The sequence below is a fragment of the Python bivittatus genome, unplaced genomic scaffold (genome assembly GCF_059951505.1).
Source record: "Python bivittatus isolate LINGU-HERP-01145 unplaced genomic scaffold, Pbiv_v1 ctg000010_np1212, whole genome shotgun sequence".
Lineage (NCBI taxonomy): Eukaryota > Metazoa > Chordata > Lepidosauria > Squamata > Pythonidae > Python > Python bivittatus.
The window spans coordinates 2,718,407-2,742,754 of record NW_028277029.1 but is presented as its reverse complement, the minus strand read 5'-3'; the positions used below and the strand labels follow the sequence as shown (position 1 = coordinate 2,742,754).

At 46.3% G+C, this 24,348-nt stretch overlaps 1 protein-coding gene across 2 annotated transcripts in view; it reads right to left on the bottom strand.

Annotated features, from left to right (window-relative positions):
• The window catches only part of WNT7B (Wnt family member 7B), a 116,532-nt gene that overhangs the window by 83,209 nt on the left and 8,975 nt on the right, over positions 1 to 24,348 (bottom strand). The window contains exon 1 of one of the 2 annotated variants that reach the window (XM_088129012.1): positions 21,963 to 22,054. The exons of the other annotated variant lie outside the window; for it this stretch is intronic. Within the exon in view, the coding sequence (XP_087985138.1) occupies positions 21,963 to 22,054 (92 nt within the window). Of the gene's footprint in view, positions 1 to 21,962; positions 22,055 to 24,348 lie in introns of those variants that run through there. 2 annotated transcript variants of the gene reach the window in all.

Sequence of the window (24,348 nt, the reverse complement as noted above, 5' to 3'; positions counted from 1 at the left end):
CTTCCACTCACTGAGATATCATCTTCCTTGTGGCCAAACTCAACTGGGTCAACAATATACATCATCTCCTTGTCTGGGGGTAGTTTCTGACATACATATGTATATAACCCAAATATTTCGGTTTAGAGAACCTTACACCTACAGAGCTAACTCATGCTCTCAGAATAGCTCATGAAAGAGAATGTTAAGACAATATAATGTGGTTTTACTCCTTTTCCTTTCAAAGTATTCTGGGAAACCAAATTGTTTGAGGGGTTCTCATTGGACTCTGGAAACTTTCCTCACTGATCAAAACACGGTTCAAGTCAGTAGTAACCAGAAGGGGGGAAAAACAGTTAACACTTGGCAGATGTTTCACGGCCAAGGGGATTACGAATCTGTCGATGGTCTTAATCCAGTTCCCAGTGGGCAACTGGCCACATCACAGAAACCACCACCACAATTGGCAAACCGATTGTCAGCTAGATCAAATTGGCCAAGTTTGGAATAAGTACAGGGAGAGAAGAACAGCCCACTCAGGGCTAGAGGTTCCCCAAACAGGTCATGGCAGAGACCCAAAGCCAGGGCTGACATGGAAAATCCACACTGCATTGTGGGTGGAAAAAATTTATCTCCAAAATACTCAAACCGTATGCAATACACTGCGTGTTATTCTTCAAATATCACACATTTTAACATGTCTTCAGCATGGAAATGAAACACACTTGTTAATTGTTTGGAGTTTAGTAGGTAATGCCTGCCCTTGGTGGATTTTAAACCCCAGACCCAGCTTTTCTCACTGCTACAGTCCAGTTTCCACTTGGAGGCTATGTCCTGATCTTGAAGAAACACATCCCTACCAAGGAATTAGCAAATGCCCGCTAGTCCAAACATGGTCATTCTCCCCCAAAGAGGTCAAAAGGAATGGTGAGATCTACCAGAGGGTGAATCTGGGGGGTATCTGTCCAGTGCTGGAAGTGTGAGGACCAGAGATGAAGGCTGAAGAGAGCAAAACTTGCAATAGAAGAAAGAAAAAAGTCCCTTGGAACAAGGATGACCAACTTCAGGATTCTCATTTTGCTTTCCATGGGTGATGACACCACCTGGGTGCTCTACGAAATTTCCAACAACTGGAAGCAGGTCCATATTCAATTTCTCTGAATGGAACGGAGCGTACCCAAGGGATTCCTTAAGGCCTATAGCAGTTGTAGAAGAAATTCCTGACGTACATGTGACCCTGCTCTGTCATGGGGCACTTTCTCTCCCACTTAGTAGTTCCACAGTGTACATGAAACAGAAGAAGGTACAGATTGCCATTTACCAGGTAGCCATTACCGCTGATGCAAGTTAGGGTAGACAACTTAGTAAATGATGGAACGATCCCACGGTTCTGTTTCTGCTCCCAGTTAATTCTAAGAGAGAGAGAAATATTGGAGGAAATTCTCCTCATCTCTTGGCAAAGTAACATGGTAGGGATTTTTTCCAAAACCACATGCATGTCACAGTAACCTGAAAGCTGATAAGTGGATGCTTGCAATTACACCCAAGTTAGTAGCTTGCAGGGCTAAAAAAAAAGAGAGAGAGAGAGAAATATATCTTCAGCAACTATTATTAAAAGAGATCTGCCATTCCATGCTGGTGTAATCTAATGGACTTTGAGCCAAATTCTGCTGAACCAAGGGTTCCTTTCTGAGAAGGTCTGGGAAACAATGGACCAGCTTCCCTGAAGCTCATCGTGGTTAATTTTTTCCCCCAAAAATGTATGCTGGTATGTTCTAAATCACATGCTTAAAGCCAAACATGAGGTTGAGTAAATGAAGTCACGTGTGTGATGGATTTTTACAGATGCAAACCACTGGGACTCCATAGATCTCAGCGGTACGTTAATGCAACCAATCTATTAATGTGCCTTATTGTTGTTAGGAATCGAGGAGCTAAAGAGGGCTCTTTATAAATAGCTTCTAAGCCAGGAGACTTCCAAGAGTTTTCTTCTGCCATGCAGGCAGGAGTCTCAAAGGTGCATGTGCGGGAGGGGATTAGGGGCATTTTCAGGAGAGGTTGAAAAAGTCAAAATGGCAGCCGCACCCACCAGCTCGAGTGGCACATCTGTCAAAAAGGGACGGAGCTTCAGTCGTGTGGGTACGGATGCCAACCGGACTGCCTCGACTGCCCCCCCACCCCCCGCCAGGCATCTCCGTCTGGAAGGTAAACAGCAATCGCATTCCCACAGCTAATGAACTGGCTGGCTCTCAGTTCGCATGGAGCAAAACACCTGCGCAGCCTGAATGTGCCTCTGGGAACGCTCTGCAGGATCATTGGCAGGGGTTGTGTGGCAAACCTGTCAACATGGAAAGGGTTCCCTGAAGCTACAAAGTCTGCGAAGAGGCTGCTGTAATTAAGTGAAGTCAGGGGAAAGATGCCAGAGGTGGATCTGGCACAAGCCACCTCTAATTGTTCCCGGTACAAGTTGAGATAAATTCTTTCATGGCATTAAGTAGCATCAGTCATCACTTCAATTATCTCCTGGGATGTTTTGCGGGGAAGGCAACCCGAAACAATGGCACCCGAAGAAGTCCCGGGCAGGCAAAGCGATGCGATCCTTGGAAAACATATTATGCAATATTAAGAAAAGCAAGAGCGGGGGTTGAGTTACCAGCAGTACAAAGGCTTAAAAAAGAGTGGCTGATAAAGGCAATTGGAGCATTCAAAGGAGGTCGCCTTCATCTGGACTCCGGAGACAGGGAAATGGGAAATCTTTCATGGAACAGCAGCACTAAAGCAATTCCAAACAAGGATCTCTTTAAGAGCCTCGTCCTCCAATTATCCATCCGGACATAATACTGTGTGAAATCAAAACAGCAGGATCCCGTCCAAGGGGAAAATCTGCGTCTGGACTGCACCAGCAGATGACTTCTCTGATTGTTTCCTCTGCCACAATAAATAACCAAGAAAATAACCCAGACAGGAAATATTAGCATGTCACGAAGACTGGACCAGCAGCCATTTCCCAGATATTTAATTTCCTACCTGGATGGGTTCTGTTATTCTTTTCTAAGGGGGGAACACTCAGTCACGGGACTCTCCCACCTGACATGATGCAGCCCAAACACAGGTTGACCTGCAAAGTGAGAACTACTGCCTTGTTTATGCTGGGAAATTAGAAACGAACCCGCTTGCTTTGTACCACCCGCTCTCCTAAGCAAGCAAGTCACACTTAATTTTTGAATCCTCAGGCAAACATCTACCTAATTTACAGGAATATGATAAGAGGGAGGAGGTACTGCACAATCAGACTTGAAAGATTCTGTTATTATAATCAATCTCAATAAAAGTAGATTTAGCTTGAAGCTGATTTCCTGGCCTGGTCTATCTAGTGGGGCTGACACCCTGGAGGGAGGTGTGAACCATCTCCTTTTAGGTCCATCAACTCAAGGAGGAAGATCAAGAACAGAGTAGGGACAGGTGAGACCTTCGAAGGGATTCTTTCCCCACGCCCCCTTCCGTATGTTCTGAAAATGCATATACCATCAAGAAATGTTCATCTGGAACTCAACTCTTGGTGACTACAGGATAATCTCCATGTGGTTTCCTACATGGAAGTGCTTGTCATGGGCCACCTACTGAATGTCTGGATTTTTGCAGCCCAGTTAATGTAGCTGTAATGAAAGGAAAGATTACAATTACTTGTGGCTTATTCACTTAAAAGTACTGCAAGTGTATGTGACAGAATTAATGCTACTTTCAGTTAATTCCTCTCCCTATAAACCTCTTTACACAGAAGCAAGGAAGATTTCAAAATGTGTCTATCACACTATGTCCCTCTACCTCCTTCCTGCTCATTGGACCTGTTGGACACAATCATTTGGTTGAAGTCCTAAAACATATTACTTATCCTGGGGCTGTTCAAGAGTGAGTAAATAATCTCACTTTTTGGAACAAATATTTTATTATGGAAAACTATGGAAGACTAATAATACAAAACAGTTTGGATGCAAGAGACCTTGGCCTAGTTCATTCAAAATGTTAAGTTAACCATGCAGTTTGTTTGAGTTTTAGCTTAGCACAATGTAGGGGCTCATCCATTGTGGCTTTTAAACTATGATGTATGGTTTAGCATTATGTAAGCCAATCCACTCTGGCTGATTAAACAAGCCATGGTTAAAACAATCCAGTTCTTTGGCTTATATGTGAACCAAGCTCTGGTAGATATGTCACTGACTCTGAAGGACTGGAGAGTTTGGTTACATGGTACGCTCATCAGACCCAGAGTGTCCACATCTAAGCCCATTTTCTCTGAAATTGAGAAGGTTTGCCAGAGAGGTAAATTAAGCAGAAGGCCACTGAATTAGGAAGGGGCACTTCCAACGTTCAGACAAGTGTGGGAAGCTCCTTGGGAAGCTCCCATCAGACCTGCAATCTTGATTTCTCACGATGTCTTTGTACCTGAAGCACTGGGGGAGAAAATAAAGACAGTGGGACTCCAGCTTTGCTCTGCAGCTTGACCAACCTTAATTGTTGTTGTTAATAATCCAAATATATATTTTTTGTAAAAGAAGTAGAAGTGGTGACGAAGTGAAGTGCCACTAGCCAAAGAACATCTTGCAACCTGCAGGTTGATTCTCTCTTTGGTCTTCCTCACCTCAAATTTTATCTGCGACTCCCCGCAAACAAAGATTTTCTCCACATCTGTTATGGAGCAAGCCAGCATGGCTGTGCCTCGAGCAGCAAAATAACTGCCACTCTGCATTTCAAGAACAATCTCTTGCACTTTTGCATGGGGTAGAACCCACATTCCAGATGTTCTTGTTTTCTCCTGGAGGACTCCTGCCTGTCTCCCAGGAAGCCTTCTAGGTTGTGTTTCGCATTCACTCGCCTGTGGTAGCAATTGCCTGAAAGTGCCCATGATGGCAACTGTTGAAGGCAAAGCTAAAGAAAAGGAGTTGGCTTTGCACTGCATGGGTTCAACGTGCAAATCCCATGGTGTGGTAGAGATTTCTCTTGTTCTCTTTTCGACAGGAGTGGAGAAGAGGTAAGGAAAGGAACACTGATAGGGAAAGTTCCTTTCGTTCGTATTTCCTTCCTTCTGAACCATTTCCCCATCCCACACTTTCCTATCTTCCACTGCTTTCTTCTGTGTTTGCCCCAGAAAGTATCCCCAACTTTCCTAGCTATCAAGAAGAAGCCACTTACAATTAGAACGCAGTTGATGCTGGCTACTTCTCGTATTATGAGTCAAAAGCTCCATTTTTAAAACATAGAGAGGCGCACACTCTTGGCAAGGAGATAGTCATTTTTCAAATGTTTTAGCAAAAAACAGTTCTTTCATAGGATCAACATCAACCTATTTGTCCATCAAACCTATATAAACACATGTAAACAATATCTATAGGTTTTCATGGAAAACCAACTTTCAGGAGGAAAAAATAAAGTCATGAGGCTGAACATTGTTCATGTTGCCCTCCCAAATTATGACTGCTTCTATATCATACAGATTATACAGATTGTGACTTTATGTCATAGTATAAAGAGGGTTGGACTAGTCCCTTCTGAATTGATGACTCTGATTTTAATTATTCGCTATATACACTAGTGATAACGTGGGCAAATTGATACCGAAAGACCCCTTTGCAGACATCCAATCAGCCCCAACGAATAATTTTCATCTATTGTTCCATTATCAATCCAGTTAAAAGTCAATGGATTCTCCAAGTAAAAATATCTTAACTACATGCAAAGCCCCCACAGACTGAATCCCTCATCTCTAATAAAGTAATTGGTTCTACCACACTGTGGCTGGTGTGTACGACATATGAACTATGGCTGACCCACAGCCTCCTTCCCTGCGTAGTAGTAACAAGCCCTAATGGTAGAGGAACTACAAACCAGGGTATAACGTAAGACCCTTGTGGACATGCAAATCTGCTAAGATTTTATTTTGATTTCAGATTTGATTCCAAGAGTCAATTCAAACTGTCGGATCTGCTCAGAGTTTTAGTTTGAAAAAAGTGTTTGCACGTTTGCACAAAGCTCCATCAGGTCTTCAAATTGAGGCAATTTGGTCCAATGCATTAAACTGATCCAAAGCAATTTTTTTAAAAGATTTTTTATCTCGCCTTTCTTATTTTTATAAATAACTCAAGGTGGCAAACATACCTAGTACTCCTTCCTCCTCCTGTTTTCCTCACAACAACAGCCCTGTGAGGTGAGTTGGGCCAAGAGAGAGGGACTGGCCCAAGGGCACCCAACCAGCTTTCATGCCTACGGCAGGACTAGAACTCACCATCTCCTGATTTCTAGCCTGGTGCTTTCACCACTAGACCAGACTGGCTCTCAGCTGTTGAATGATTCAGCCCAAAGAGGTAGATCCATCAAATTGCCTTCTAATAAAAACATGAAAATGTTACTTGCATAGCTTTCAGGACCATATTCTCAGGGTTTTTCATTCCACTTTATTTCATGATTAAAGCCTAAGAAAAACTTGAACCAGAGCCCTAACAAACAGAACAGATTTCATTGAGATGAAAGCTGGAAACTGCAAATGAAAAGCTATGGACACCTTACAGAGATTACGTGATTGACTCTTGGCTGTTGCAGGTAACATGATATCTCCTTCCCCATAAAGTCTTTTGCGTCTTAGTTGTTTGGTGGACTAAAGATTTTGCTATTGCTATTCCTTATCCTAGCTAAATAGAAATGTTGGAAGGTCAAATTCCAGTACTTCTTCTCTGCTCTGAAGGTTAGTTGTTCTCCAGCAAAAGTCTTCCTTCACCTGTTCTCCCTGCTCACTCCCCAAGCCAAGAGGGCCTATTCTGTTTGTTATTCTTAATCCCATTTTGGGGCAAGGGATCAACCACAGCCATTAGTAGGGATGACTTCAGCTGGCAAGCTCAGCGCTACCCTGGGTTGTAATCAATTCGCTTCTTCCTTGGACTCCTCACCAAATAGCATGCTACATCAGAAGTCCCACTGTTAGAGCAGAGAATGGAATCTGCATTTCTCCAAGCCTTCAGAAGCAGCAGGGGCAGAGGCTGAGGAATGGCGAGTTGGCCAAGCCACACGAGAAGACTAGACTTTGAAGTGAGTCCTCCTAGCTCCAAGGTCAACACAGTCTCTACTGGAACCTTCTCAGAAGCCTTCCACATCAGCATAAAGTTCTCTTGCTGTCCAGATAAATGTCTACACACGGCAAGCCCTCTATTTAGTGTAAATGTATCTTTGCACTACTAAGAACATGATCTAGCCAAAGAGGAAGTCTAACAGTGCTGTACTTGTCCATGAAAACCAGAGGGATTTAGATGGAGCGTTTAACCTTCCTTCCACATTTTGTTCCTAACCATCCTAACTAAATCTGAAGCGCTCAGTGAAGCACCACCACGCGAGCACTCTTCAAAGCATGCAAGACTGTCAGGGTAAGCACCTGTCTCCTTAAAGCAACTGCATCTTTTCCTGGGAAAGGTCTTTTTGTTGGGCAGTCCCAAGAAAAAGGCACAGCTGCTTTAAGAAATGGCGGCAGATGCTCCAAAACAGCTTTTTGGAGATCGAAGGGATGTGCTGCACGATCCCCGTGAGCACTTCCTTTTTGAAGATACAAATTGCAGGAAAGCAAAGCACACTCCAAACAAAAATTGACCCTTCAACTCCTTCCCAGCTGCTCTGTAGTTGCTGTCAAATGTCCTCTGTGTGCTACAGGCACCCAGCTGATGTTAGCCATCAAGTGTTGAGTCATCCAAGGGGATTTTTTTGGATTTTTATGGGTGTATGTGCAACGCATGTCAGAAGGAGGCAGGGCTTCAATCAAGGGGTCTCAGCTGCCCTCTCGTCTTTTGGGGGATGACCCAGCATACAGGCACATCATGTTCAAGATGTTAGCCTGGATTGCGCAATCCCTAGTGCGGTCTTCACTTTTTGATTCCCCATTTCTCAGACACCCTGGTTACAGTACTATTCAGAGGGGCCAAAAGAAACAGGAGTTAGAGGCAGCTCCAGAAAGACATCTCATCCCAAACTGCTGCCTTGATTCTGCCCTGGGGTAGATCTGGATTAAGGGGCCACCAAAAAGAAGTACTGCTTCGATCCAAGGGCAGCCATTGAAGGATGCTGCAATGGAGCTCTGTTGAACTGAAGCTCCTCGTGGAAGCTCTTCTCAGCTTTCCCTGATGGAAAGTTCAAAATTAAAATATGGTATGCAGGAACAGTAAGAAAGGCCTACTGGGATTCATTAAGAAAGGGATGGAAAACTAACACTTCCAATTGTGCAACGCGTTCATTCAAATCTATGATGTGCTCGCTCTTGGATCAGTGCAGTGTTTTTCAAACTTGGTGACTTGAAGATGTGTGGACTTCAACTCCCAGAATTCCCCATCCAGCATGGCAGCTTTAAGATGTGTGGACCAGCTCCATGCTGGCCAAGGAATTCTGGGAGTTGAAGTCCACACATCTTAAAGTCGCCAAGTTTGGAAAACACTGGACTCGTGTACACTTTTCTTCTCCACCCTTAATGTGGAGCATTGACTGAAAAATTAACGTAGCAACAAAGTATTGGAGAATTTTTCAGTTACGGATTGATTTATTCAAATATAATTTCCATTTCTTAGTGATTAACAGATATGTTTCTTAGCAGGTTAACTTTGCCTGTATATTTTAGGCAGAACTATCAACGATGGCCATGTAACACTTTTGCAGATATTTATGTACCTGTGCTTCTGTTTATTTTTAATTCCTTTGTTTTTCTTCCTTTCCTTTACGATTAACTTTTCAAATCTGTTAATATGTTTCCTTTTAAAGTGGAGAAAATGACATTGTAGCGTTAGAAAAAGAAATCAGGAAGGAACAATCAAAAGCATTAATTCCTCTATCTTTGAAACTACTTAGTTTAGTAAACTATTCAGTTTATTAGCTATAGAAGCGACATGGTAGGGGTTTATAAAACTGCCCAGAAGTGTACAGAAAGTTTCCCCCTTGTCTCATAATACCAGAAACTGGAATCATTTTAATCCAGGGAAGCTATGTGCTAGGAGATATAATTATAGGCCATAATTTTGAAGTTTAAAAGGAAATAAATTTGGGCAAAGTTATTGATGAGTGCCAATTATTTTCTCAACAAGATGCCTTTGAATATCCAGCATTATGGAGTAAAAGCAAAAGGAGATTGTTGTCCTCATGCCTGCTGGTGGGATTCACTAGAAATGGATGCAGGGGGATTCAAAGGACGGGCTTCAATTGCATGATTGTGGCCACAACACTGATTTTTTTGACCCCTTCCCTATGGACATCCCTGGGCTCCATGTAGGCATCTGAGAGTCATTCCAAGAAAGAGCATATTGATTAGCTAGGTGGCACTTATGAAGATGATCCTCTGGGCTTTTGAAAAAAAAGAAAAACCTGTGGGAGATAGTATCATCAAACTGTCAATATGTTTTGGGAGTTTGCCGGAAGTTGGGCATGATTAAAGAACACTCAAAGAAGAATTGCTTTGAAGAAGCAAAGAAGAAGCCTGTTAGGTAAGGACTTGTCCAACATTTAGTCACCCAGATGATCCCGAAGAACATGGAGACAGAGCTTGAAGAAGCTGATTCTGGAGATTCCAGCCATCCTTCATAGAAAGAAAAAACTACCAATGTCTCCAAACCAAGCTTGAATATTTTCCCCATAGCCACAGATGGACTTCCTTATATAAAATTGTCTAATAAAGCTCGGCATCGCTTCAGGTTCAAGGCACCTGAACAGGTGGGGGTGAACACAAAATGCCTGTCTGCAGTTCCTCCAACCAAATGCATCTTTTCCCACAATCCTGCTGTAGCTGAAGAGGACAGCTGCACAATTCTACGAGGAGACTGGGATCGACCTGGAATTTAACCCCAGTGTTGTGGTTGCTAAGGTCAGTTCAAGGGTGGACATCTACCTGAAGACAACATCTCCCAAATTCTGGACTCAATATTGATACTGGCTGACGAGTTTAACGCTAGGATGAGATATGGTGACACAGCTCTTCTCCAACAGAATAATGCCACTTATTATTCTCTTTCTGGGGAGGCTTCATGGAAGTCCAAAGACTCTGGTATTAATATGAGGAGGGGAGGGCTGGAGATCATTCTTGTTAACAACCAAGTTTGATTTGAAGATTATGAACGGATTTATACCTGGGGTTTCTAGGGGCGAGGTCACCTTTTGAGGATCTCAAGACATGGCAACTTTGGGTTATATGTTAATATCTAGAGCAGTGTTTCTCAACCTCAGCCACTTTAAGATAAGTGGACTTCAACTCCCAGAATTCCCCAGCCAGCATGGCTGGCTGGGGAATTCTGGGAGTTGAAGTCCACCCATCTTAAAGCGGCTGAGGTTGAGGAACCCTGCCTTAGAGCATGAACAGTCTATTGCAACACTGTGAAATAAACCCCTCAAAAGCAAAAGTCCTATTCTTTACAAGAAAGCACCCCAAACCCTCCACAAGATGGATGATTAATGGAAGAACAGGTGAAATCCTTTAAATACTTAGGTATCTATTTTCAATCCTCTACTTTTTGGGGCCATCAAGCAAAGGAACTACCCACAAGCTCCCTTTTGCCCCAGTTGCCATTAAAGCCAATGTTCTGTTGCTCCAGATGTGCACCTATAAGAAGACCTCAGTATTCGACTTCATACAAGCTAAATTTCTAAAAACAATAGCATGCTTCCTTCATTCAGCTTCTAATGCTGTAACATGATTAGAATTGGACTGCATCTCTCTTGAGGCCCATGAATTTGAGGACACTTAAGATTTTAGGTGAAGCAAGGACTTTGGGGGACCTCCTTGGTTCATCTCACCCTGAACGATAGAGATGAATCCATTCTGTGAAGGCTAGTCAATCAAGATCTGATATTTTGTGTTTTGTCAAAACCAGTCCTACTTATCCTAGGCCCCAATAAAACCGTAGCAGAATTTAAACAGAGGGTCTAGGACCTAGATATTCAGGTGGACGGGCCTAACATTTCCCACCTTAAGATAGTAGAATCACCTGTCCTTGGATACTTCCTATTTTCCCAAGATCATGCGTGTTCCGCATAGAAGGTTTTTTCCTCTGGCCCGAGTCGATGCGCTGCCCACCAGGGCGACAACTGGAAGACGTTACAATCTCCCATATGAAAATTGTGTATGTCCAAGCACAGAAGCTGAATCCGTATCTCACGTTCTGTTAGTATCCACTTTATACACAATGGCAATTTCAACTCTCAATTTCAGTTATTAGAAATTTTAATCTCCCCCACGATGAGGAGATCACTGATTCTCTTTTAAGCAATCAATTTTTATATGTATCAAGAGCAGTGGTGAAATTTCTATCTGTAGTTTTAGCTTGTAAGAATTGACTGGTGCCTTCTTCACAGATTTTTTGTCTCTTCGCTTGCTTGCTTTCATGTGATATATATGATTTTTTAACTGGTGCATATCTTTTAATGTTGTGGGCTTGGTCTTGGGCCATAAATTAATAAATAATAATAACTGTCCGTGCTTTGCCTTACAGCACAACTGAACACACGTCTAATCAACCTCAGTGCTAAAAGAGCAGGATTGGGACTTTAATTTTGTTAAAAGTATGTTCCTCAAATTCTTTTTCTCATCCCACTGTCAAATTTTAGTTTTTGTTGACAATAATTACGCTTTTTCTCTGGTTCTGTTGTATTTTGTTTTGGGCTTTCCCCCTCTCTTTATCACAAATGTCTATGTTTAAAAGAAGTTTTACCTTTTTTAGAGGTTCCTTCATGCCCCACATAAACCCCACAGGGACATTTTTTTCCCTGAAGAGGGCACATGCTCTCCCCCCAACACCCCACTTGCTGATTTGTGACACTCCATCACTAGAGGATCGCACTGCTGAACTTTGGTGGCAGAATAGTCATATTTCAATGGCATAATTTTAGGCCAATTGGAGAGTTCATGATTTTAAGGCTGAGAATGGGAGCAATTTGTCTCAGGGTGGTTTCCCCCTCACATCCCCACCCTTAATAACTAAAGTAAGTCATTGGAAGACCCCCACCCAATGAGTCAGGATCTTCCAATGACCTCACAGCGTCACTGGGCAGCATCCTGTGACTCAGTGTCAAAAAAAGTCAAGATGTTGGGGTCTTGGGGTTTTCTGAGCTTGGTTGTTTTCCTCCAGACGTTTTGTTCCCAGCTAGGGAACCTCATCAGTGTAGGGGAGGGTGGGGTTTGCTGGCTGTTTATATGGGGCAGCCTCCCTTTCCTGTCTTGGTTGAGGTGGGGCTCTTGATGCTGGTTCCTGTTTATCTGGATGTTGGGCAATGTTGGGTGGGAGATGAGGAAGGGTGAGTTTGGGTCTACTGGTCTCTTCCCTTGATCTCTGGTTGCCTCTTGGTTCAATGCTCTGATGACATTATCTAGCCCGGTCATGAAACGTCTGCAGGAAGAGAAGGAAACTCAGAGAACACTCAGGATGCACCAGTTCAACCCTGGGCTACATCTATCCTCCACCATGAAACTCAACACAAATATTCGTACAAAAATTGTCAAAATTTGAAAGAGAAAGATTCTCTGACAAGCTATGATGATAGCCAGGGAAAGATGGAGAATGAAAAACTTGGATGACAAGAAGCACGTACATCAGCTGAATGCCGTCTTTCAGCATCAAGCAATATAGGATGAGGAAAGCTATCAGGAAGAAAAAAAGAAAGGTTTTTAAGATAATTTCCTATGAGTATTGACAGCTGAATAGTGAATAGTAACTCTGATAGGGTTGACCCTTTTTTCCAGAAGTTTGTTTATATATAGATTTCTATTATTTTGTTTTAATTGTTCATGCTGTAGGCCACCCAGAGTCATGACCACATAAATAAATAAGATGGCGTCTGGGACCATGTGACTGAAGCCCCGCCCCTTTTTATGGGCACGCAACACACACGAAAAGGTTGAGGCTACATGCGTGCTGCTGCGGCCGCCATCTTGAAGTGTTCGACCCCCTCCCCCGCAGACACCCTTGTATGTTTCGTCTGTCTGAAGGCTTTCAACGCTTCAGGCACTTGGAGCTTCTTATCCATAACTCCTAGCAGGAGGTGGGGCCACAAGTGAAAGAGGCCACAGGTAACGCAGGCGCTGAGGAAGTTTACAATTATATTATTCAACTAATCTCTATGCATGATTGAACTGTAAGGAAATATTTTACATTCTTCCATGATTAAGTGTCCAGAAGTGGCTGAGTCAAAATCTGCATTTCTTACCTGCGGGCAAACACACCCAAGGATAAGCCCTTTTAAACACTGGCACACACCCCTCCTCCCAGCTCACTTTTTTTCTCACAGAAGAAACGTAACTTGTGGTAGATTCCAAAGAATCCAAAGAGCTTCTCAGCCCCAAAGGCACCTTCGCAACTCCCTCTCTTCTTCTTACTTATTTCTTCACTAATCTATGGCCAATGGCCGAATTACATCACGCCCTCTTCCAACCCGGCCAACCTTTCCCCACAGTTCCAGCATGCAGAAAGATCTCGGGGGCATGCTTGGTAAGGGGAATATGGAGGAAGGCGCCTGGTCTTCTCAAGACGAATGTTTGTGATGTTGTTTGTGGTGGAACTCATGAAGAGAATAAAATGTTCCACGGGCACAATTCAGAGTCCAGATCAGTAATATGGCCTTCCTTGTCCACTGGAAAGGAGAGGGGCGAGTGACAATGTTTACCGCAGACTTACCTTCAGGCAATCTTATCCTTGGTTGTTTTTGGGCTGAAGGGTGAAGCTGCACTCAAAACCAGATCTTCAAGGGCTTGTTTTTAGCTAGCACTGAGCTAACATTAATTCAGAGATGACTCAATTCCACAACCCTTTTCCACTATTATTCAACAGCCCTGTCCCAGAAAAAAACTATCAGGGCAGCCATAACTAAGCACACCTCTCCCCAATACCCGTGAGTCCCTTAGGTGGGGTATACACAAGCAAACTGAATATACAGGTCATCCTCGAATTACGACCATTTGTTTAACGACCGTTCGAAGTTACGATGGCGCTGAAAAAAGTAACTTACAACTGGCTCTCTCACTTACAACTGTCACAGCATCCCCGTGGTCATGTGATCAAAATTCAGGCGCTTGGCAACTGTTGTGCATTTATGACAATTGCAGCATCCCAGGATCACGTGATCGCCATTTGTGACCTTCCCAGGGGGCTTCCGACAAGCAACATCAATGGGAGAAGCTGAATTTGCTTAACGGCCATGGCAAAAAAGGTCATAAAATTGGGCATGACTCACTTAACGATCACAAGCCTCCCACTCTTTTCTGTACTCATTGAATAGGTTTGGTGGCTCCCAGACCCTTCTTCTCTATTTACAAACTGTATCTTGGTTGGTGTCCACCCACTTCTGCAATCACCCTCTTCTAAAAAAGGTTTATAGCCAGCCTCCTATTTTGGCCTGTTTTGCCCTCACCCCTAACTTATCTTCCTCTTATGATTTATCTCTGTAACAAAGAACTTCTCTGGGGATTTATCCATAATCCACCATTATATGAAGTAGTGATAAAGAAGAAATGTCTGGAAGGGGATAAATTATGACTTAGCTAACACCTTTCCACACATACTCTCTTCTTGGAATTGTGGCTTCTGACTACAGAGCATTAAGGAAAACATTTCTGCCCTCCTTCAGTTCCTCCCTGACTTCTTTCCTTAAATCTCACCTTCAGCTTCTTGTTAATCCTGGTCAGGCTAATAGCATCAGAACCTAGTTTATTCAGCATCGAACAAGTTCGTTTATGTAGGTGCCTTTGTCATTTGTCTGATTTACACACTCCGTTTGCAGTTACTGTTTGTACAGATTGAGGCGATGAAATCCTTATCAGAATTTGCCTACTAAACCCCCCAAAACAGAAATATAAATGAGGGGTCTAATCTAGTTCAGCCATTCTAGTTCAGAGCCTCAATCCAAAACTCAGGAAATCTAGTCCAGCACTAAATTTAATCCAAGAATAATCTAAAAATAATCCAAGGATGTTTAATCCAAGATTAATCTAATCCAGTTCAGAACACTTCAGAGACAGTCCACTTGGACTCTGTATCAGACGTGGAGCTAGATTAGGAAGACAGAGATCTATTCTCATAGAACCTCACGTGAGAAAAGCAAACATAAATGAACTATTTATTTATGTATTTACTAAACCAATTTATTTCAGCCATTTTACTTTTTCGCTGGAATTGTAGGAAATTTGCAGGGAAGCTAGATGTTTACGAAGCATCCCCCATTTCTTAGAAATGTGCCGCTTAAAAATTTGATTTTTTTTTTTTTAAATATGTCTGTGGAGTCCCTAAACTACACATATTCTCTTCTAAAAATATGTCTCTAAGGTTGCTTTCTGTCAGAATGTGATTGGATTTGAGAGATACTCTAGCTGTCCCCCCCCCACCCCAAGCAAAGAGCTGTGCAAATTTCAGACAGGAGAAGGCAAAAGCAGTGTGTGTGTGCGTGTGTGTGTGTGTGTGTGCATGCGCGTGCAAAGGAAAGGAATATCCATAAGACTTGCTGATGGATCTTTCTGAATGTGGTGGGCTTGTCTTCCAAGGGCTCAGGCAGAAATACAACGGATGAATTTAATTAACAGGATAACTCATTTGTAACTTCCATAAAACAAACCCTTTGCTAGGCCAAGTTAACTAACCAGTGCTCCATCGAAACCCTCAGCTCATGAATGCTGATTCAGGGTGAGGGGGGCAACAAAGCACCCATTCAATAACTTTATGCAACCAACTCACACATGAGTTGTTCCTAATGACCCACTTGCTGTTGCTGCCGCTGCCACTGGGTGGGATAAAGAGTCGCCCGGGATCGAAGGTCTCTCTATCTGCAGTAGCATTGGGGCATAGGCACAGCCTCACCTGCTTTGTTCTTGAACCCCACCTCCCTTTCTTCCAAGGCTTTCAGGGGAGGGGGCATTAAAAAGGAAAAGATGGTGGCCTCAACTGCACAAGAAAGCCCCATCTTCTTGGTATCCATTGCGTGTAGAAGAAGGGCAGGGCTTTGATCATGCAGTCACGGCCACCATCTTGACTTTTTGGACACACCTCCCTCCACGCCTCTTTCCTTCCCTTCTCTTTAAACATTTCCCACTTGGTCAAATTTAGATGGCAGGGTCCTCTCAATTATTGCTAAAGAAAGGAATATTGATTTACGTGGCTGGTGAAGTCCTAAGTGTGCCAATCATAGAACATCAATGAAGGAAAGAGAATTCCTTCCAGGCTTTGTGCTCACACCAAGAGCCAAATTTGCATTTTGTAGAAGATAATGGTAAAACGGAGCACTTGTTCCTCATTCCAAGGCAGGCGGGTAGAGAGACAGAAAGACGGGTTGCGCGCTCGGCACGTGAGGATAATGTAGCCAAAGAAAATGGCTCATTAAATCAATGGGTTTAGGTAGCACTTGTTCTTCACAGATTTCCATGAGCTAGGTTATACCTCTCACTGTATAATATATAGTACACAACATTATAGACAGAATAAAAAATGTTCTGTGCAATACAGAGGTATGAACATTCTGCGTTGTGCATTAAAAACAGGCGGAGCTTTCACGGCATCATGGCAGTCACACATCTCAACTTTTTTGACCAGGCTCAGTGGACACTCCTGCAAACATCCATTAATATTCATCCACGAATATCCATCAAACATTAATATTCACCAATATTCATTATTATTCATCAAACAGCCCTGTGAGGTACGTTGAGTTGAGAGAATCCAACTGGCCCAAAGTCCCCCAGGGAATTTCTGTGGAGGAGAGTGGTTTCGAAGCTGGGTCTCCCCATTCCTAAGCCAACACCTTCACCACTACACCACCCTGACTCATAATATGCTAGGCTTACAAGTTCAGGAACAGAATTGCAATTACCTTATTCATGAGCCTATGTGCAGTAACAATAAGCAGAAAAACATCACTCCCTAAGAAAAAAGATTATGACTATTTACACATTAGCCTTTTCATGTAGATGAGAAAAAGCACAGAATGTCTGGAAAAATAAAAACGAGTGGCAAACCCATGCAAGTTTTCTGTCTCACAACTGGGGAAGCCTGAACTTCCTTTCAGAAAACTAAATTTCTCTCCAAAAAAGACCCTGAAAAGGAAACAGGCAGCTTCTGCCAAGTTTTAATCTTCAAAGGTTGCCATTAGTAAACCAGGAAAAGTACAGTTGCCCACAACACATATACACACACACCACAAGTTCAGTAGGGTACTTTCCATTAGACATGGAAATAATGTACGAGAAATCTGGGCCAGAGAGTTGCATCAGTTTTCAGAATGGAACCATGTGCTTTGTAAAAATATATTGCATTAATTCAACCGCGCTTGCTGGAGCTGTGTTTATATTCAGTGCAACACAAAGGTTATATAAATCTCATAAAGTTTGCAAAATGAAGTATGAAATACGGATCATACTAATAAGCCTTGTGTTTTTAAGGTAGGGTAATTAAAGTGGGAAAATATTAAGCATGCGTTTTACTTTCCAGATGAAATCCATGGTTTTGTGGCCGCAATTCTGATCTGCAAGAAAAGTCCCCTCTGGATATAAAGGACTTATTTCTGAATGAACCTGGCAATGAGAAACCAGCATTGGAACCTTCCTTAGGCCAAACACATCCGTGCTGCCATAACTAATTCAGTAACTGACATTTATAAGCCACTAAAGATTGCTTGCAAAGTGAAGACAACATCTGCTTTGGTCAGACCACACTTTGAGTCCTGTGTCCGGTTCTGGACATCATGGTTTAAGAAGGAACCAGAGAAACTGGAACAGATCCAGAGAAAGGAACAAGGATCGGGGGAGCAGAAGTAAGTCCTATGAAGAGAAAAGGAAAGAGCTAGACACTTCTTGCCTTGAGAAGACTGAAAGGTGGTAACACAGAAGTCCTACTCTCTCACATGCACACGTTCCAACTTGCAGGACATGGAATAATGGATTTAGGGTAAGAAGAAGCTGGATTCTGGTTGAATTTGAAGAAATAACTCCCTAGCAGAGGAGTTCAACCGTAGACCCAATCACCCAAAGACATAATCTTTCAGGGATCTTTTATAAATACCTAGTCCCTGTTTTTAACAAGCCACTCATTCTCCAATAAATGATGAGATTTCATTTTGGAGGTATTGATGGGCCTGATAAATTCCAAAACAATGACACCTCCGGATGTAATGTGATCTTCATGCTGTACAAGTTTCAAATCTCTTTATAATCTCAGGATTTCTAAGGATGGTTTAAAAATATATATATATAGTCCTTTTCATTTCTACAGTTGTTCTGAAAAACCTCTTAATCATAGGAGAACTTAGGGCCCCAACCAGCTAAGAGCACCATCAGCCCAACTAACGTACAGTATATTTAATTGCAATTTATTTCAATGGGAGATGTCTCGGTCCAGTGATGAGTGTATGGCATATCACTAATAGCATACCCTTCTTGGTGCATCTGTGCAAAAACTACAAGATTTGTGGGGGCCTTTTCTCTGGCTGTGAAAGAAGATATAGAAGAGCACAGTTAATTGCATGAGTGAATTACCCAGAGCTGAATAAAGAAATTACTAGCATGTAAATGACTCGTTGTAAAAGACATTCCTGTATCCATTCCCCGAAAAAACTGAATTACATTTCTGTCCTTATTGGGTGCTGGTTATTAAAGCCATGGAAACCAGGAAAGTTCAAGTAGATGAGCTAACCCTGCTGAATAGAGCTGGGGAAAATAAGATTTTTAGAGCAGGATTAAATAAGCATGTTAAGCTCACTCATCAGCCCCAAAAGTCTCATAAGGTGGGATACAGAAAGTGGTAGATAGTTTATATCTTAGGGCAGTGTTTCTCAACCTCAACAGCTTTAAGATGTGTGGATTTCAACTCCCAGAATTCCCCAGCCAGCATGGCTGGCTGGGGAATTCTGGGAGTTGAAGTCCACACATGTTAAAGTTGCCACGGTTGAGAAACACTGTCTTAGGGTATAAATATGAGAACAAAAGAGTAACTGTGGACAGGGAAGAGTAAGGAATGGGACCACCATTCCCATGCAAAGCCATTGAAAAATGGGTATCAGGAGAATTCACACCCATTGAGTCCAATTGCTACACCTGCCACTTTAAAACTGCTTTCTGCAAGCCTTGTTGGAATAGGAATATATAAAGGTAGGGTGAAGAACATGTTGCCGTTTGCTTCCATGTATGAATTATGGTGAAGCAGACCTTTGCAGCTACATAATAGGTTGAGAGGTGTTAGAATATAATCAAATATACCAGCCCACGGTTTGCAAAAATAATCTTCCGTGGAGACCCCCAGTGATAACCTTGCCCAGAGGCACAGAAGCTCGCCCAATAGCCACCAGTGGGGACGGAGCAGATCTCGACCTTGAATCCTTGCTCACACGCCCTCATCTTCTTGTACCACACCAAGGCTCTGTGGGCAGAGGCACCTGGTAAAAGCCTTGATGGCATCACATGGGTCAGGATGCTGTTGCACAACAATGTCATGACATACATGATGCTACCTGATGGACTGGATCTCTTCCTACTGCATCTTTTGCTCTTTCTAATCAGTTCTTCAACCAAAATGCACAGCCCCCTCAAGGATGTTCTGCAGCTGGAAGTTCACGAAGCTTGAGAGAAGGGTTCGTGGACAATCCCACAGCATTTATTTATTTATTTATTTATTTATTTATTTATTTATTTATTTATTTGCATCCTAAGCGGGCTTGCTTCCACAGTGGCTACAGCCAAAAAATTCAGCCCTTCTTATGTTCTACTTTTATTTGAAAATCTTAAGGAATAAAACATAGACCTTAAGCTTTGCAGGGGGTCAAGACATCTATTTCACCCCTTAACATTCCCACATGCCCTCCAAAGGGGCGCTGGGCTCCCCCACTTTTGGAGTGTGGCCCTCACCAGGTTGTGCAAAATCTTGCAAAGCCCTGTCTCTTCCAGAATCCGCTGCTTTGAACGGAAGGAAAGCCTATGTATTTGTTTTAATGATCTGCCTTCATCAACAGCCGCTAGTCAGGACAGCTGAATCAGAGCCTCCCTATTTACTAGCCGTAAACCTCAAAATGTCCAGCTAGGTGGCACCTTGGTGGATTTGCCTGATCTTGAAAAGCTAAGCAGGGGCAGAGTAGAGAATCCCAGTGCCTCGGTTGGCTAAACTGGGAAGTCAAACATTCCCTCTCTCATCATTGCTATGAAAACTACACGGGTGGGTCCATGAGTCTGCAAGGGTGGATCTGGACCCCGAGGAGACTTTATCTTTCTACCTGAAAACAGCAGGGGCTCCCTCAGTCTCCCGTCCTCCTTCCCAGTGGCCAGGAGTATCTGCCTCTGGATCTCAAGTCTGTCTGGGTTGGGACTTCACCTCTTGCCCACCCCGTCAGGACTGCCAGCTCCGGCCCACTGCAGAAAGAGTGATTGGAAAAGGGGTGGGGGAGAAGGAGGATTCATCTGCCCACCACCGATTCACGCCGTCCCAGAAACCTGGGCTCTAGAGGCAATCCTCCCCGAATTCGCTCTAAATAAAAGCTGCTTTGGGATTATTATTCTACTTCTATAGCTTTTGCCTGTGGACCTTATAATTATGTCACACTGCAAGGGAAACCACCAGCATCTGGCCTGCGGTTGAGAAAACTTTTGTTTCAAGACTTGGAGCTATTTATAGCAGGGAAAACTGGGGAAGGATAGTAATTTCCTCAAGTTTTTCAAGAAAATACGGGCAGGGTTATCTTGGGGGAGGGGGGCAGGGAAGGGCTCCTTTCCAGATTTATTTAATACCAGCCCCCCGATTCCTGCAGGAGCCCCCACCCGCTGGGGAGAGAGCAGGAGGCGGGGAGCAAGCTGCCCAGCGCGAGCCCGACGCGGGTCTGCGAATCCAGCTCCTTTCCAGGAGGCATCTGCGTTTCATTACAAATTAAGCAGGAGAAAGACACATGTCTGAAAGAGAAGTGTGGTGGGTGGGTGGGTGGGTGCGTGCGATGGGTTTCGAGCCGGAGAGGGCTTGCTCTGGTGGAGACGAGAGCGGCCGGCAGAGGGTCGAGGTGTCTAGCGCAGGCCAGCCGGTGCTGGGAGGACTGACTGCGGATGAAGCCCCGCGAGGAGCCCCAAACCCGCGAAATTCCCACGCGGAGGCGCGCACCTTCAGCCCCGGTTCACCAGGGATGCCCGCATGGAGGCTCGCGGAGGCCGTCCCGCGCAGGGTTCGCGGAAGGCCCGCGGATTCCCTTCCGGGCAGACCGCCCTCGCTAGCGCGGCCAAGCCGATTCTCTCGACCTCGCTCTCTGCGCCCGCTTCTCTGGCTGCCTTCACACAACACGCGGAGCCAGGTCAGGCGAAGAGCCACCGATCAGATGCGTCCGCGCCACCTGCTAACCGGGTTGCCGTTTTCCGCCTGGCTTCGCCTCTCCCGTGAACCCAGCCTTCTGGGACCATGGATTGTGCGAACCCAGGAAATGGGCTCGGGCAAGAACCGGGTTACGGGTCGTGTGAAAGCCGACGGAGGAAGCTTTGCGGACATCTCGCATCCCCGAGGTCGCCCGGGCCGGTCTCCACCCGGGGGGAGAGTCCGCTCCCTTCCAGGGCGGTCCCCGGCCCGAGCCCGGAGTCTCCTGCTGCTCGCGGCCAAGGCAGCCTCCACCTGCTGCCCGCCGGCCATGCCTACCTCGCGGGGAGGGACGGCGCGCGAGCCGAGATGGTCCTCGGAAGCGACGGAAGGGCCGGGGAGCCGGTGCCTCCGCCGCGGGGGCACCTGCTGGCTGCGACCCCCGGGCTTGCCTGCCGTGGCTCTGCGCCTGGCTGGGGACGGTGGGAATTGGAGTCCGAGGCCGCCTCGGGACAGGCGAGGCAGAAGAGCGCCGCCCCGCGCGCCGCTCCCTCTGTGGCCCCTCTCCAGCGAGGACCCCAACCACCTGCCCGCAGAACCGCCGGCCCCCTCGTCCCCGCCTAACGCGGATTGAGCGGCTGCTCCCCTCCTGGCCCCAGCCCCCCGGGAGGCCCGCCGCCGACTCACAAGTAGCTGCCGCTGGTCAGGATGAGGAAGAGCTGCGGGTAATAGACGGCGAGGAAGAGGCGGCGGCGGCGGCGAAGGGAGAGCAGGAGCATGGTCGGGGCGGCCGGGTGCCGGCGAGTCCTCCTCGGGGCCGGGGCGCCCCGCCAGCCGGCTCCGGTCCTCCTCCTCCTCCTCCTCCTCCTCCTCCTCCTCCGGGAAGGCGGGCGAGGAGCAACGGCGCGGCGCGCTGGCCGCGGGCAGGCAGGTCGGCTGGCGGGGCCGCCTCTAGGGCCTGGCCGGGAGCTGCCGGGCCCCCGCCGCCGCCTGCGGCATCTGGCAGCGGGGGGCTGGAGGCGAGCAGCAGCCTGGCTTCTCCCGGAGGGGAGCCCAGGCAGCGGAGGGCAGAGGGCGGCGCGAGCTCGCGCGCGCGCCCCCGCCGCTCGCCCACTCTCTCCGGGCTGCGGCTGTCATTGGGCGAGCCGCCGCCGCCCCCCGCCCCCCGCCCCCCCCCCCGCGCCCGCAGAACCCGAGCAAGGGGTCGCGCCAGCTCTAGGCCGGAGCCAGCGCGCGCCGGGGTTACAGCTGACCTGCGGGAGCCTGTCGTGTGGACGCAAAGCACGCCCACGTTGGTTCGTTCCCTCCGTTTCCACGGTTGAACCCTAAACGAAGGGAAGAGGCCGAGCAAGCCGCGCAAACGAGCAAACTGACCAAACTTGCAGGTTGTGCGAACGCGGCCGCGCTGGGTCCGCAAATGATCCCCGCGTTGTGTGAAGACACAACTTGGAGACCATCGTACAGAGTAACCCGGGTCCATTTGATCGTGTTTCAGGGTTCGCACGTACATTTTTGTATAAAGCATGGCCCCGTGCATGAAGCAACCCCACCCCCACCCCCCATGGGCACTTCTAGATGGCTCTAACGTCTTGCAGCCGCCCGGAACGCGACTTGGCCAGGCGCAGGATCCCATCGAGAATCCTCCGGGGTGGACCAGGGTTTCAGGGGGGAAGGTCCCGTCTGTGGGGAGGAGGAACCGGTCGAAGGGTTGCTATGCTGTCATTCAGCAAGGTTGCCAGGTATTCGGTTGGGGAAGAATCGCCCCTGAGGGAGAGCTGATCAAATCTGAACAGATCGGATCAAAGATAAGCCAGGCTTTGCTCCGGGGAAAGCCCAGCGCCCACCGGCTACGGTCACTCCCCGGGCGCCCCCCTCTTCCTCGCTCGCGGGCGCTGCCTCTGCAAGGCCGGCCTGGGCCATCTGGGTCCACCTGGCGCGGATGCGGCGCGCACAGATGCGCTTCCCGGATCTTTTCCGACAAATGATTGCGGGGGGGGGGGAGTCTTTCCGAGAAAAATGGCCTCCCCAGGAGCTCGCAAGAAAATGAATGCGAAGTGGGGAAGAGAAACACAAGGAGTCAGGCATCAGCTCGCCCGCGCAGCCCAGATCCTCATCTTCGCGATACATGGGTTTGCAATTCCCATCGTCCCCAGGCAGCGTGGCAGGCGAGCGGGCCCAGAAAGCGCCTGCTTGGGGCATTCACACGTGGCAGGAATGCCTTCCTCTTTTAAGACAGTGGGGCTTTGGAAGCGGGCCACTCTAGAGAAAGAGCGCATGGCGGGAAAGTTTGGACCAAATGTCTCTCCTTCTCCTTCGGTTCCCTCCCCCCCACCCCACCCCACCCCATTTTGGAAGCACCCCCATCTCTCTAACGCCCTCGCCCTGTAACAACCACAGCAGAGATTCTCCGGGCTGTCTTCCCACAAGCCTCCGACAGGCTCAGGGCTGGAGCAGAGAAATTTTTCTCTAAGAACCCCAACCGAGGGGAGGGAAAATGTAGTCCTGGGCTGGGGAGTTCCGTTTGGAAGGCCGCAAATTCTGGCTCACTTCGCCAAAGAAGACTGGCCGCGTTCACACGGCTGGGTCGATGAGAACCATGCGGCTGCACGGGCCTCTCCTAATCCGCCCGGTTAGCGCTAGCTAGCCTTGGTTAGCCTTAGGCTTAGGAAGCAGGGGAACATTAACATATTCTGCGACCCAGCCCCTTCGGTTATTCTACTGACCCGGTTGTCTGAATCGAGAAAAGGGGTTCGGACAAGCCAAAGCTGGTTTGCACGCAGATCGCGTACATTCTACGCGGCGATAGATGGAGGCAGCTCCAGAGGACGGAGTCTGCCCCAGGGCTGGCCGACCGTCACGGCTGGCTCCGCGCATCGTGTGAACGAACGGGCGAGTCTTTCCTTGGCGTTGTTTCTGAGTGAGGCATTTTCCTGTAATCCCCTCCGCATCGCCCCTCGTAGCTAAACCCGGCTTAGCAAGGAATGAATCGCTCCTAACCCTATTATTTTGTTTCGTTTCAAATCTAATGGAAAAGAGCTGTCAGGTCGTTCCCTGTGAAGTCCGCGTGGGATGC